Source organism: Nerophis lumbriciformis, linkage group LG17, assembly GCF_033978685.3.
Source record: "Nerophis lumbriciformis linkage group LG17, RoL_Nlum_v2.1, whole genome shotgun sequence".
NCBI lineage: Eukaryota > Metazoa > Chordata > Actinopteri > Syngnathiformes > Syngnathidae > Nerophis > Nerophis lumbriciformis.
Genome location: NC_084564.2, coordinates 16490001 through 16504956, shown reverse-complemented (window position 1 = coordinate 16504956; position 14956 = coordinate 16490001). Strand labels below are relative to the sequence as shown.

The 14956-nt window shown below is 39.9% G+C and overlaps 1 protein-coding gene across 10 annotated transcripts in view; it reads left to right on the top strand.

Moving 5' to 3' along the window:
- robo2 (roundabout, axon guidance receptor, homolog 2 (Drosophila)) overlaps positions 1-14956 on the top strand; it is an 852180-nt gene that overhangs the window by 812226 nt on the left and 24998 nt on the right. For all 10 annotated transcript variants that reach the window (XM_061972627.2, XM_061972621.2, XM_061972617.2 and 7 more), the window contains 3 exons: positions 349-508; positions 4938-5201; positions 8242-8444. In XM_061972627.2, the coding sequence (XP_061828611.1) occupies positions 349-508; positions 4938-5201; positions 8242-8444 (627 nt within the window). The remainder of the gene's footprint in view (positions 1-348; positions 509-4937; positions 5202-8241; positions 8445-14956) is intronic.

Genomic DNA, 14956 nt, shown 5'->3' with positions numbered 1-14956 from the left:
TATGATGAGGCATCACAGTGAGATTTTTCACTGTGGAGGGGGTGGCGGACTCTGAAGCACGGGTGGGGCACCAAGGTCTGCCTCGTTTACGGCTCCTCTCTGCTGTTACTATGGAGATCGGAGGCTTTTCAGCCAATCGATCAATAGAAGGATGCTTTTCATCAGGCAACCTTGAGCTCCTGTTTGGAGGCAGCAGCTCGTTCAAAGCGTCTTTTAAACGTTCTGACATTTTCAAAGGATTTTTTTTCCTCACCTTTTTTTTTTTTTTGGTGCAAACTGTCTCCAAATGGCTTGTGATTGGTTTTGTGTAGGTGTGTTGTTTCTTTCATAGAAACGTTCATGTTTCAGGTGGTAAAGGAGGGAAGAAGAAGAAGACCAAGGCCGGGTCCAAGCCTGGTAAAGCCAACGGTTCCAGCTGGGCAAACGTTCCATTGCCCCCGCCCCCTATCCACCCGCTCCCTGGCACAGAAGTGGACCACTATTCTACTGAGCACCACGACGGAGGAGGGTATGTCAAAATGATGACGTTAGCTGTGTTTCCATTACCCCTAGAAATGCGCTAAACCTAAATATCACAATAAACTGGTATTGGAGACACCCATATTTCGAAAAACCTCTCAAATATCTCTAAAAAAATGTTGTGCTCTGATGAGGTGGTTTTTCAGACGTTTTATATCGAAGTGTTTCGCAAAAGCATGATGGAAACACTTTTTTCGCTTTTAGAGGTCACTTAAACACAGGGCAACTGAAGCAGACGGGTAGTCTTGATCTCGGGGTCGGCCGGTGGGGAGTGAGGTGGCACCTCCGCACCGGGAGACGGGTCCCTTCCCGGGATTAGAGGCCGACCCACAGGCTCGGCCCACATGCCTGAACAACGTGGTCGTAAGTGCATTGCCTTTTAGCAATCACCCGCTGCCTTCGTCTTCTATTGACATCACGGCAACATATTTTCTTCAAAGTGGAGTCTCGTGGGATAGTATTTTACGACAATTACGGCTCGTGACGCAAAACACCCTTTAATGGAAACACCTACAAGTCTCAAATTGTACTTTGTCAAAAAAAAATTAAAGATCGCTTTTATTTTGCGAAAAACTGCGACGGAAACGCAGCTACTGCGCTCATGATAGTATGAACAAAAGTACCCCTTCATTTGAGAAGGAGAAGAGATCATTGGCAAAGATCAGGGCTTAATTTTAAGACCTGTAGCGAAGCCTGAAGTTTTGGGGGATTTTTTATCCAATAGGAAACAAAAACATGATTAGGATTTAGTGTAGTGAACAAAACTTGGCAGGCTGGGCCACAACCACTATGGCGGGGCCACATGATTATGCCAACCGGTCATAAACGTGGTTGTACTTTGATGGACTTAAATGCCTCTTTGATACAATTATACTTTGTCTGTGCAGAACTTGTATTCAGTTGTGAGTCAACATGTCCTTTGTAGTAGTTCTAGTTCCATTTTAGCACATTCATTTAAAAGCCCCTAAAGATAATTGCTCATTTAGCATCGCTTCGAATGCCGACATTGTGACAAAATTACGGCCATGTATCTAAAACGACTGTACTGAAGTTTATATTGTAGCGGAATCTTTTCCCCAAAGTGTCTGAAAAAAAAAAGTTTTTTCATATTTTTTGCCCATTGAAGCAAGGGAAGTTAATTTGTTGAGCATATTTTGTACACAAGGCATTTCAAAATGCTGTACAGAAAATGACAAGAAGGCAAAAATTTATTAATTTATAAAAAATACTAAATCATTTAGATTAAAATCACAAAATAAAATCATAGTTAAAACAATCAATGATTTAAATTCAAACAAAAGAGAGTAGATAAAATATGTTCAGTTGTCATATGCACATTTAAATAAAAGAGTTGTCATCCTGAATTTGAACACTGCCACCGTTGAGGTCTGTCTCACATCTTCTGGAAGTCTATTCCGGATTTAAGGAGCATAAAACAAGTTTCTTTCTGACTCTGGGCACCAGCAGGTCTAGGAGACCACTCCCTGAGGTTTTCAGAGCCAGAGATGGTTCATATGGTTCTAACATGTCAGAGATGTACTTCGGCTAAAGACCATGACAAGACTTGTACACAAGCAGAGCTGTTTTAAAGTATATTCTCTGAGCAACAGAAAGTTAGTGCAGTGACCTAAGCACTGGACTAATATGGTCATATTTCCTGGTTCTCATCAGGACTCGAGCAGCAGCATTCTGGATGTACTGCAGCTGTTTTACAGCTCATTTAGAGAGCCCAGTGAGAAGGTCATCGCAGTAGTCTAACCTGCTAGAGACAAATGCATGGATTAGTAATTCTAAGTCTTATTTAGGCATGAGAGGATCTAAAATTGACTAGTAATAGTTTTTATTTGCTTCTGTGGGCCAAAGACAATGATTTCTGTTGTCTGAGTTTAGCTGAAGAAAATAATTTTGCACCTACACAATGATCTGTTCGATGCAGCGACAAAGTGAATGAACAAGCCAACGTTCACATAGATCTGAGTGTCATCTGCATAGTTGTGGTAGGACACATTTAAGCTGCGTATTTGCTGACCGAGTGGCAGATTGTAGAAGTTGAACAATAGGGATCCCGGTATCGAGCTCTTGGGAACCCCACTGGTCATAGCTATTTCAAATCATTCAGGCGCTGTGTAGCAGTTTTAAATTGGCTTTCACTGAGGAAGGAGAACACTTTTCTCCCCTTGGACCTATCAACCTTTTCTTTTTTACCTTTTCATATAAACTTTGGACATTTTCTGGAATTTAAACGGCAACTGCACCTTTTTTTATATTGTGCCTGTCGTTCGCAATCATTATGAAAGACTTGACGACGGCTTTATTTTTTTAAAGCGTTCTAAATATTAAATACATTCAATCAAAGTCATCTTACAATTGAGCTTATGGAGGCTGTTCAAATCTGCCTGTTGAGCCCCTTAAAGAAAACGTCCAAACACCTTCATTAGGGTTTTATATACACAATGTAAAGTTAAAGTACCTATGATTGTCACACACACACTAGGTGTGGCGAAATTATTCTCTGCATTTGACCCATCACCCTTGATCACCCCCTGGGAGGTGAGGGTAGTAGTGTGCAGCAGCGGTGGCCGCGCCCGGGAATAATTTTTGGTGATTTAACCCCCAATTCCAACCCTTGATGCTGAGTGCCAAGCAGGGAGGTAATAGGTCCCATTTTTATAGTCTTTGGTATGACTCGGCCGGGGTTTGAACTCACAACCTACCGATCTCAGGGCGGACACTCTAACTACTAGGCCACTGAGTAGGTATGTAAGTATATATGTAATGTAGTAACGGGCACATTTATAATAACATTTAATATTGAAGTATTTTGATAATTTTAAGCATATGTGGTGTATTAATTTCAAAAAGGCATCACAACGTTTGCTTTTTTTTCTTCATCACTGATTACTACTCACTGCAGACTTCTTGAGAGCCAACAAACATAATAAAACATCACTTACTTTACAATGTCTGTTGTCATTAGGATGCCGACTGCTGGGATGTTCATATTTTCCCATTTCGATGAATTTGGATTAAAAATGTCTCATAATCCTTGCGAAGAAACGGGGTAGGGGGGCGGGAACAAGTGCTTTTCGTGTCGTTCTCGCCAGTTCCAGGTCCTAAATGGCTGTCAAAGTGTCCCATCTTGTCGGATTATCTCCTCAGCCATCTATTTTCAGGTGAGAGGCATGAATAAACTTACAGGGAGCAGGGAAGCGAGGAAACAGCAGGCCACTGGATGATGTAAACATAGGAACACACGGAAGTAATCATGGCACCACTATAAATAGATTGTCCGCGTTAGCGCTTATAATAACAATATCACTAATACTTGGTTGATATTCAAGTCACAAAATGTAAATTGAGTGTTGTTGCCGCTTTTTGAATGGTTATTTATCGGATTTTATGGGCGGACTAGTGGATCTCCCATTGTAAGCGATCTTTTATTTACATTTATTTAATATTTGGAATGTATTCTAAAAAGAAATCATCCATCGTTATGACTTTCATAATGATTGTGATCGATAAGCAACATTTCCAAAACATTGCAGCTCCCCTTTAAGCACATGACTATTGTACAGAAATCTTTACATAACTTGTAAAATGATTATAAACACATTAGTTCTTAATATATTATTATAAACATACTTGAACTGCAATTTGCATACAAATATTGTTTAGGGTCACACAAAGCCTTAATTGACCACATGGTAGGCAAAATAGCTTAATTTTTCTGTGTTCAAATCCACTCTGCCACACAAAGCTCACCCCCCTTGCTGGTTCAATACATCGCTCTTGTTGCTCCTGTCACATGCACCTGAGCGCATACCACAATAACTACCGCCATTGTCATGCATTTGGCCTCCTCCGGCCTTTTCGCTGTAGCAGAGAAACAAGCTGTGTGTGTCGCTAATAATGGCTCTGTTTTCCTCCGCGACTAATTATTGTGCTGCAGCAAACGTAGGGGATCAATGCAGCTTGTCGGAAAAGTCATGTACAGATGGATGCAGATCTATGGGATGATTCAAAGGCTGTAAAATAAATCTGCGAGCAGCACAGATGGTTTCGTATGAATTTGGAGCCAAACAATACACATAATGGCATTGTTTTAGGGAGACATTGTAGCAGATTTGAAGCTACAGCGGTATTAAACTCTACTAGGAAGTAGTCAGCATGTCTTTCTGTGGTCAAGTAGCTCCTGTGTCTCCTTTCTCTTGGTTTCCAATCATGGAGAGTCATCTGCTTTAATGAGGACTCACGGTAAATCTGAGCTGGCAGCAGATAAAAACCGTTATGTCCCACGGAGGCTGCACTGACAAATTTCTTTAATGAACAATTTCTTTATGGCTGTTATTACTTCAGGCCAGCGTCTGCAGGGCTATATGAACACTGCGCACTAATGCTGGGTTATTATTTCACCTAAGGTATGAAAGTGATGGCTGGGGTCCACCCATGCCCGTGCAGACCTACCTCCACCAAGGCATGGAGGACGAGCTGGAGGAAGAGGACGAGAGGGTGCCCACCCCGCCCATCCGGGGCGTGGCCTCCTCCCCGGCCGCCGTCTCCTTCGGGCAGCAGTCCACAGCTACCCTCACCCCCTCCCCTCGGGACGAGATGCAGCCCATGCTCCAGGCCCATCTGGACGAGCTGACCAGAGCTTACCAAATGGACATGGCCAAGCAGACATGGTAAGAATAACACAAAACAATACCAGATTACCGTATTACCGTAGAATAAATAAATATTTTAACTTATAAGCCGCAGATATATACCAGTACAAAATATTTTGTAAATGTTTATTTACATACCATAATTGTTTGCAAATGGTGCCTGTAACACGGCAGTAAAACTGCTGATCCAACAAAATAGAAGTCATCGTCATGGACCCACGAGCTGTGAAAGCTAGCTCTCCAATCAGCTAAACAGTCTCAATAACTCCACGGTGACGTTTTGGTGAATTTACGAAACTGAAACCCTATAAAAAAAAATGCCATTGTAAGTTAATAAGACTAACACAGACTCTTGCAGACATGTTAGCATATTTGCTAATGCCAACAACACTAGCTTTATTACATTACGATTGCATGTACAAATATGCATATAAACAGTCACACATGGGGCGGTTTAGTAAGTACAAATAGTTGTAGTTATATTGTAAAAACTCCCAAACATTGTTTGGAGTGATGAATGAAGAATCCTTTTGTGCAGAAAGGCTATGAACGAATAGTGGAGGAAACAGGACTTATACTTCCAGTTCAAGGCACAAAACAGGAAGTACATTTTCAATTAGCAGCTTCTACAGTGAGCGAACTTTACCAAAAGATGGCGCCATGGCACAAACACACCTTTTCAGTGTCTATGTCAGTGTTACGTGAAAACTATTTGTTGAATACAAAACATTATGGCCGTTAGTGAAGAAACATCCATACATTAGCTGCACTGTTACATTACATTACGTTATATTATAAGCCACAGCGTGCGAAGCATGGGAAAAAAGTAGAGGCTTATAGTCTAGTAAATACGGTAGTTTCAGGACTAGACAATACATTGAGGGATCATGTTAGCTTAACAGCAAGTTATCAGCTGCTAATTTGAAGCTACATTAGACAGTCTATTTAACCTATTTTAATTAAGATTCAGTAGGATTTTACACAAAAAACTGTTGCACATACCAAATAAAAAAGCCTTCAGAGACCTGCGCCAGAATCTATCTCCCAATTGTAAAAAAGTCCTGAATCCAAATGGTGATCCAGATCAGCCTCAAAATGTAATCACTTGTTCCCTGTCCCATTTCTGACATTTCCTGACAGTTGGATGAAAATCCACCCATAACTTTTTGAGCTATCTACTGTATAGCGCAATGAAAGAAACGGAGTGAAGCCTCTTGTCAGTCATCCACTGTTTTTGTCTCTGTGGTTGATGTCGCAAGCATACACACACAAAAAAGTTGAAACTCGTAATGTAGACAAAATGTAACATAGAAATGATGGCGATCAGCCCCAAAATGTAATGACTTGTTCCTTCCTACAAACGTAAACGTGAAAATTAACCAGATCAGGCACAAAATCTAATCAGTTGTTTCTTACCCCATTTTGGACTATTCCTATTACTATTTGAGTTATTTTGCTAAGTAACTAATAGACGAACAAACCAATGACAAAATTTACATAACCTCCTGACAAGAAGTAATAATTAGTGGACTCTTTCTTTTACGCTATTAGATAAGTCCTGTCCTTATCATTAAGGACTGTTGTTAAAAATAAATAGATAGATAATGGAACATTTATAATAAATTAATAACTTAAATAATAATTTAAAAATTGGGAATAAAAAAAAGCTTTTAGCACTCCAACTACGAAGTTAGAGATTCGGCGTTCTTTAGGCAGCCGCAAACAGCCCTTTTATGTGAACAGCAATTGAGAGAAACAAAATAAAAATAAAAATAAACTAACAATAAATCAAATATATTTTCACATTTATGGAGCATATTTGACACGTTCAGCCCCAAGGTGCCTGCAAATTAGGACACACATTGAAGCACAAATAGACACAGAAAACAATTAATATAATACAAAAACTTATATAAAGTAACATTTTATAAATGACTATACCATATAATAAATATAAAACCAAATGGTAACAAAGGAATAATAAAAAAAAACATTGTACTGTAAATATTATAACATTATAAAACTAAATACATGAATTAAATCATGAATGCTTGTATTTGATATACAGTAGCATTGTCACGGAAGCAAGTTTTTTGTCGTTTTTTCTTTATCCCATTGTTGGTTTTTGTATAGAAATTACAAGCATCCGTTTTGTGAGCTGAGTACTTATGTTATTTAGGACCCGATCCAAAAATGCACACAGCGGCAGACCTCGGCTGCAGCTGGCAGAGAGAGAACACAGCTACTGTATATATTGCCATTAAATATAAAGTGCAGAGGCAGCCAGACAAGTGATGGGGGGGAAAAAACAACAAGCGTGACCCGTATTCATGGTTGTTATTTTAAAGCGCTTACTGTACGCATATTCGCCGGCGGCAAGATTGATTCGGGTGCCGCTGTAACAGTTAGTCTTTGTGTCGCACGTGTGCAGTGAAGATAAACCCATTCATCATTTCATTTTAATGGGCCCATGCTAGCACTCTGGGCCAATAGCACTGTGCTCCTGCTCCCTCTTAGGCCTGTCTTTGTATTTACTCCCACGCACACAAACACACATGCATGGAACACACACACTCATATACGCAACACACACACGCACACGTATGCAACACATTCCAGCGCTGTTTAGCTCATGCAAGTCAGATGAAGGCCATGCTTCATTCTGTCGACAGCAAGGAGAAGAACTTTGCTTTCATTGGGAATAATGTGTGTGTGTGTGTGTGGCTATGGTGGGGTTATTGTCAGGAAGGAGATGTCATGTTAGCCACAGTAATGACTATGTTGCTTAGAGAGCGTTTGACAACACAACAGGCCCGGTAATTACAAGCCATTCCCCTTGCAAAGGCGCCCCTCAAACAAACGCCCGCTGTCACTCGACGTGACGCCCGAGTGTCGACAGGCCCCCAGTACGCTCGCTTTTGTACCATCCGCGGCGGCAATTAACGGGTCATTGTGTTACCGCGCGAGCGCCGTCGTCAAATTAGCCGAATTGTCCTCGTTTATTCACCGACAGCCGTCCTATTCCCGTCTTTGACATTCCCCGCTTGGCGCTCCGCAGGCACATGCAAGGAGGGCCGCCCCAGGCCCCGGCCCCTCCGGTGGGCTACGTGTCAAGCACAATGGTTTCCGACCTGGAGACCGACCTGCCCGATGAGGAGGATGAAGACGACGACGAGGATGAGGGATACGGGGCCAGGCATCCACGCGGTATCGAGCACACGCCGGGGTCGAGCATGGACAACCTGGACAGCTCCGTGACGGGTAAGCAGACATATGTTCCATTTACATCATTTTTAAACATGGCGGTGTAAACAGGATATTATCAGATCATATGTGGATTTAACATAAACAGGATATGCATTATAATATAACAGTTTCTTAAGGTAACTGAGGGAAAATGGGCATGCATTACTTAGTAGCCGCCAGTAGAGGCGCTGTATGGCATTAAAGGTACTACATGGCATCAATTGTACTGTATGATTATGTTTAATGCAACACTAGGGGTGGAAACAGGAGTTAAGAACATTCGCACATCTAAAGTATTGTATACCATATTTATACATTTTAAAATAAATAAATATTTTTATATATATATTAGCTGCACCAAATTATAAGCCGCAGATATTTACCCGTGCAAAATATTTTGTAAATGTTTATTTACAGACCTTTATTGTTTCCAAACGGTGTCTGCAACACGGCAGTAAAACGGCTGATCAAACAAAACAGAAGTCATCGTCATGAACCCACTAGCTGCGTAAGCTTGCTCTCCAATCAGCTAAATAGACTTAATAACTCCACGATGATATTTTGATGAATTTGTGAAACTGAAACAATACAAAAAGAATGCCATTGTAAGATAATAATGCTAACACGGACACATGTAAACGTGTTAGCATATTCACTAATGTTAACGGCGCTAGCTTGATAACATTACAATAGCACGTTAAAGTATGCATGAAAACACTGCTACAGACATCACATATGGGACGGTTTAGTAAGTAAAAATTGTTTTAGTTATATTGCAAAACTTCCAAACGTTGCTTGGAGTGACGAATGAAGAATCCTTTCGAGCAGAAACACTTTGGACGAATAGTAGATGAAACTGGACTTTGCGTTAGAACAATGTCTTCAAGTGGATTATTTTAGTACATTGTTTGAATTCTTTGCTTAATTGCAATATTAATTGCATAATTTAGGCGTTAGCGAAGAAAAATCTAAAGATTTGCCGCACATTTATATAAACTGCAGGGTTCAAAGCTTAGGAAAAAAGTAGCAGTATGTCTGTCTTTTTTTTCTCAAGTGACTCGAAGCGCTTTACATTGAGAAACCCAATATCTTCATCTAAACTATGTTTATACCAATGTGGGTGGCACTTGGAGCAACGTGGATGAAGTGTCTTGCCCAAGCTGGATACGAACCAGGAACATTCAAATTTCCACCATCTGAGCCACGCCCGCCCTCTTTCAAAAAGTGATAGTCCATCTTAAACATTTATTTTAGCATTTACCCCCGCATGTTAAGAGCATTGTTTAACTGTTAAGGACGACCTATAGAGTTAATTTGTGTTAATGATGAGAGATTATCATCACACTCCAACATCTCAAGCATGTAAACACTGCCTCTTTGCTAACGAAAATCTGATCTAAGTTGTGTTACCCTGGATAAATAACGGTTACCGTATTTTTCGGAGTATAAGTCGCTCCAGAGTATAAGTCCCACCGGCCGAAAATGCATAATAAAGAAGGAAAAAAACATTTTTGGGGAAATTTATTTGATAAAACCCAACACCAAGAATAGACATTTGAAAGGCAATTTAAAATAAATAAAGAATAGTGAACAACAGGCTGAATAAGTGTACGTTATATGACTCATAAATAACCAACTGAGAAGGTGCCTGGTATGTTAACGTAACATATTATGGTAAGAGTCATTCAAATAACTATAACATATAGAACATGCTATACTTTTACCAAACAATCTGTCATTCCTAATCGCTAAATCCCATGAAATCTTATACGTCTAGTCTCTTACGTGAATGAGCTAAATAATATTATTTGATATTTTACGGTAATTTGTTAATAATTTCACACATAAGTCGCTCCTGAGTATAAGTCGCACCCCCGGCCAAACTATGAAAACAAACTGCGATTTATAGTCCGAAAAATACGGTAAATGAATAGGGCTGCAACTGACAACTAATTTGATAATCGATTAATCTGTCGATTATTACTTCGATTAATCGATTAATAATCTGATAAAAGAGACAAACTACATTTCTATCCTTTCCAGTATTTTATTGAAACAAAACAGCATACTGGCACCATACTTATTTTGAGTATTGTTTCTCAGCTGTTTGTAAATGTTGCAGTTTATAAATAAAGGTTTATAAAAAATTTAAAAATTAAAAAGTAGCCTTTGCGCATAGATCCAACGAATCGATGACTAAATTAATCGCCAACTATTTTTATGACCGATTTAATCGATTAGTTGTTGCAGCCCCTATACATGAATATATAAATACATGTCAACAGGAAGTAAATGTTTGTATACTAGGCTAGGCGCCATAGACTAAAACAGGAAGTAGTTGATTGGACAGTTGATGTGTGCGTTTAAGCGCCTTTCAGAGACAAATTCGATTGGCGAAAATGACGCTGATTGGCCTAATTGTGCTGTGAAGTTGCGGAACCACACATAATTCACGGGAATTCATGCCATATCCTGCAGAAGCTGCATGTTGGTCAAAGACAGCTATGTTTTGCTTTCCACTTTCTCATGCAGTCCAAATAATTACTAAAATAAAACACTTAGGTGGGTATATTTTGCCTGCTTTCAATGTCCTCTGTTCAGCTCCAAAATAAAGCATTTAGTACACTATTTTTTTAAATTTATTAGAATACATAAGCCTAGTTATCATGGTGCTTAGATTAATAAATAACAACAATTTTATGATGAAGTCTCGTCCGATTGTTTTGTCGTCTGCTGTGACAGTCACTTGTTGTTCATGGCGTGTTGATGATGGCTCGCCCATGTGTTGCTCTGCATGAAAACATGCACACCCTCAATGTCCCTCCATCAAGTTTTTAAGCTCCGCTGGCAGACTCTGGGGAATTATAATTATCATTTCCCCCCAAAAAGCGATAAGAAAGTCCATGAATTTTAAACAGGAGAATGAGAAGGGGAAATTAAGAGGGAGCCTGGCAGCGTGTGTATCTCATGAAGGAGATTTGAAATAAAATTCACGTGCAGCCCATTTTCATTCCAGACGACGGAGAAGAAAGAGAGCGAGCGAGCGAGGCAGCGTTTAAATTTTACAACTCTGAAAACTTTTACAGCCATCTGTCAGGCGGGCGGGCGTTCATGGCGGGGGACACGTGAAGGGCACGGCCATTGCTCGAGCTGGCTGGACCACCGCTTACATGCCGGCCGCCACCAACCGTAGGAACAGTAAAAAGGAACATCAAATTGACACAGCGCCTTGACTCTTTAACCGGTGAAAATTTAGAACGCCGACCAGAAAATGGGTGGGGCAGAAAGGGGATAAAAACTGGGGGAAAATATCTGAAGTGGTGAAGCAGTCGAGGGAAGGGAAAAGGAGGTTTGGCAGAAGTACTTTTCCATGGCGTGATGGAAGCGCGGTTTGGGTTGTGCTGACACATGCTACTACTGATGTATTTAGGGCCGTGTAATCTGCTACATCTCTCCTCCACTCTATTACTCTGAAGACAGCACCATTCCTTCTCATCTATCTGCTCATCGCACCCCTTTTTGACACCCCGCTGCGAGACGAGCGGAGAGGAATGGTGCAAGATTTATCGCAGAAGAAAAAAAAGTAGGCTTCCTGTTGAGCGTCGCGACATAGACGTTTCCTCGTTTTAGAGCGACACGAACATCGGGGGCTTTCCGTAAGTTACACCGATGGCTGCCGAATTAAATATTTAAGGCATGTTTTTGTTTTTGTTTTCCAGTAAGACACACTTTTGCTCATTTATAATGTAAATTCAGAGAGTATTTTCATAGAGGATTCATGTAACTCTCCATGCATGTAACTCTCCATGCATGTAACTCTCCATGCATGCGGCTCTTTAGCGCCGCCCTAGTGGCTCTCTAGACCTTTTTAAAAAATGTATGAAAAATGGAAAAAGATGAGGGGGAAAAAAAATATTTTTTGTTTTAGTATGTTTTCTGTAGGAGGACAAACATGACACAAACCTGCCTAATTGTTATAAATCACACTGTTTATATTAAACATGCTTCACTGATTCGAGTATTTGGCAGCACCGTTTTGTCCTACTAATTTTGGCGGTCCTTGAACTCACCTTAGTTTGTTTACATATATAACTTTCTCCGACTTCCTAGGACGTGTTTTATCCTGTTTCTGTCTCATTTTGTCCACCAAACTTTTAACTTTGTGCATGAATGCACAAAGGTGAGTTTTGTCGATGTTATTGACATGTGTAGAGTGCTAATCAGACATATTTGGTCACTGCATGACTGTGAGCTAATCGATGCTAACATGCTATTTAGGCTAGCGATATGTACATATTGCATCATTATGCCTCATTTGTAGCTCCATTTGAGGTCATTTAGTTTCCTTTAAGTCCTCTTAATTCAATGTATATCTCATGACACACTATCTGTATGTAATATAGCTTTTATTTTTTTGCGGCTCCAGACAAATGTGTTTTTGTATTTTTGGTCCAATATGGCTCTTTCAACATTTTGGGTTGCCGACCCCTGATGTAGGGGATGAGTGATGAGGCTTAAATAACAGTATTTATTATTATATGTGTGAATGTTGTCTGTCTGTGTTGGCCCTGCGATGAGGTAGCCACTTGTCCAGGGTGTACCCCGCCTACCGCCTGAATGCAGCTGGGATAGGCTCCGGCACCCCCCGCGACCCCGAGATGGACACAGGGTAGAAAATTGATGGATTATTTGGCATATAAATGATAGTTTTTGAAAAAAGGCTGCTAATTTAGCTGCTGACATATGCAGTAACATATTACGTCATTTCCTGTTAGTAACCTACTTGTTCATTTCCTGTTAATATCTGGTTACTTTCTGTTGTAACATTGTTCTTTCCACACTTCTGGTAAAATGTAATAATCACTTATTCATCTGTTGTTTCGTACTTTACATTTACCACAAATTTGAGTATCGATCCAATACCAAGTAGTTACGGGGGCATACCAATGCTGTCAAATCTTCAAGATCATTGAATGATTATTATTTCTGGTCACAATTATCAAACACAAATACAGGATGGCTGTGTAACAATAGTAATCGAATATTTAAATTATGTCATTTTTCAATTTTATTACCGTATTTTTCGGACTATAAGTCGCAGTTTTTTTCATAGTTTGGCCGGGCTCCAGTACAACTTATATATGTTTTTTTCCTTCTTTATCATGCATTTTCGGCAGGTGCGACTTATACTCCGGTGCAAATTATACTCCGAAAAATACGGTACATACATCATTAATAATAAAGTCAATACTGCAAAAAGAAACAAATTAACAAAAGCAAAAACTACTATTGGCTCTCATTTCCCGAGTTTGTAAACAATAACAAAAACAACTACATTTTTTGTGATGATAAGAAATATCGATATATAATCAATGTAGTATTGACCTGAGCTAGATCTGATATTTGGTATAATTTATGTCGATATTTGTATCAATCCACCCACCTCTTATTGGTCTAGCTAAGCGGTTAGCTTACCTTTTGTATCTTCCTTTGGTATGTTAAGTAGCTATTCCTTGTCCTCACGTCCTCCAGTGATAATGATGCTGGCAATAAACTTAGTTGGGGTTTTTTGTCGCAATTGAGGCAAGGATAAGTGATTTGAAAGCAGATCCACACTGTGGAGGGACATTAGCCGGTAGATACATTGCGTTGATGACTCCTTCGTACGCTAGTGGGACACAGCTAGAATGTGTCATCATCAAAATATAACCATAGCAGTAAAAATTCTTTTGTCAGCCAAATTTATACCATTCATAACGTCTGTATAAAGGGTTCCTAACCTTTGATCTCAGGGCCCAACTTTTCCACTATAGACGGGCCCGTGGCCCACTCAAATATTAGCACTGAATTAGTAATCGAAGTCTTGATTTTAATTGTATTTAGTAAGTATATCTAACCTACTTACAATTTAACAGTGTAAATTTTGTCAAATGATAGAAAAACGTGACCTGATCACAAATATTATTATCAAGGCTTAGGTCAGGCTGATTACAAAATAAATCATAATCAAATGTACTGCAAAAAAAAGGACTCATGAACACTGATGAAAAATTAATTTACATACGCAGTACTTAAATAAATAAAACTAATCTAAATTAATATTAGATAATTTTTCTATGTGGAGTTTGCATATTCTACCCGTGACTGCGTGGGTTCCCTCCGGGTACTCCGGCTTCCTCCCACCTCCAAAGACATGCACCTGGGGATAGGTTGATTGGCAACACTAAATTGGCCCTAGTGTGTGAATGTGAGTGTGAATGTTGTCTGTCTATCTGTGTTGGCCCTGCGATGAGGTGGCGACTTGTCCAGGGTGTACCCCGCCTTCCGCCCGATTGTAGCTGAGATAGGCTCCAGCGCCCCCCGCGACCCCAAAGGGAATAAGCGGTAGAAAATGGATGGATGGAATATTAGAGATGTCTGATAATATTGGACTGCCGATATTCTCGGCCGATAAATGCTTTAAAATGTAATATCGGAAATTATCGGTTTCAAAATTATCGGTATTAGTTTCAAAAAGTAAAATGTAT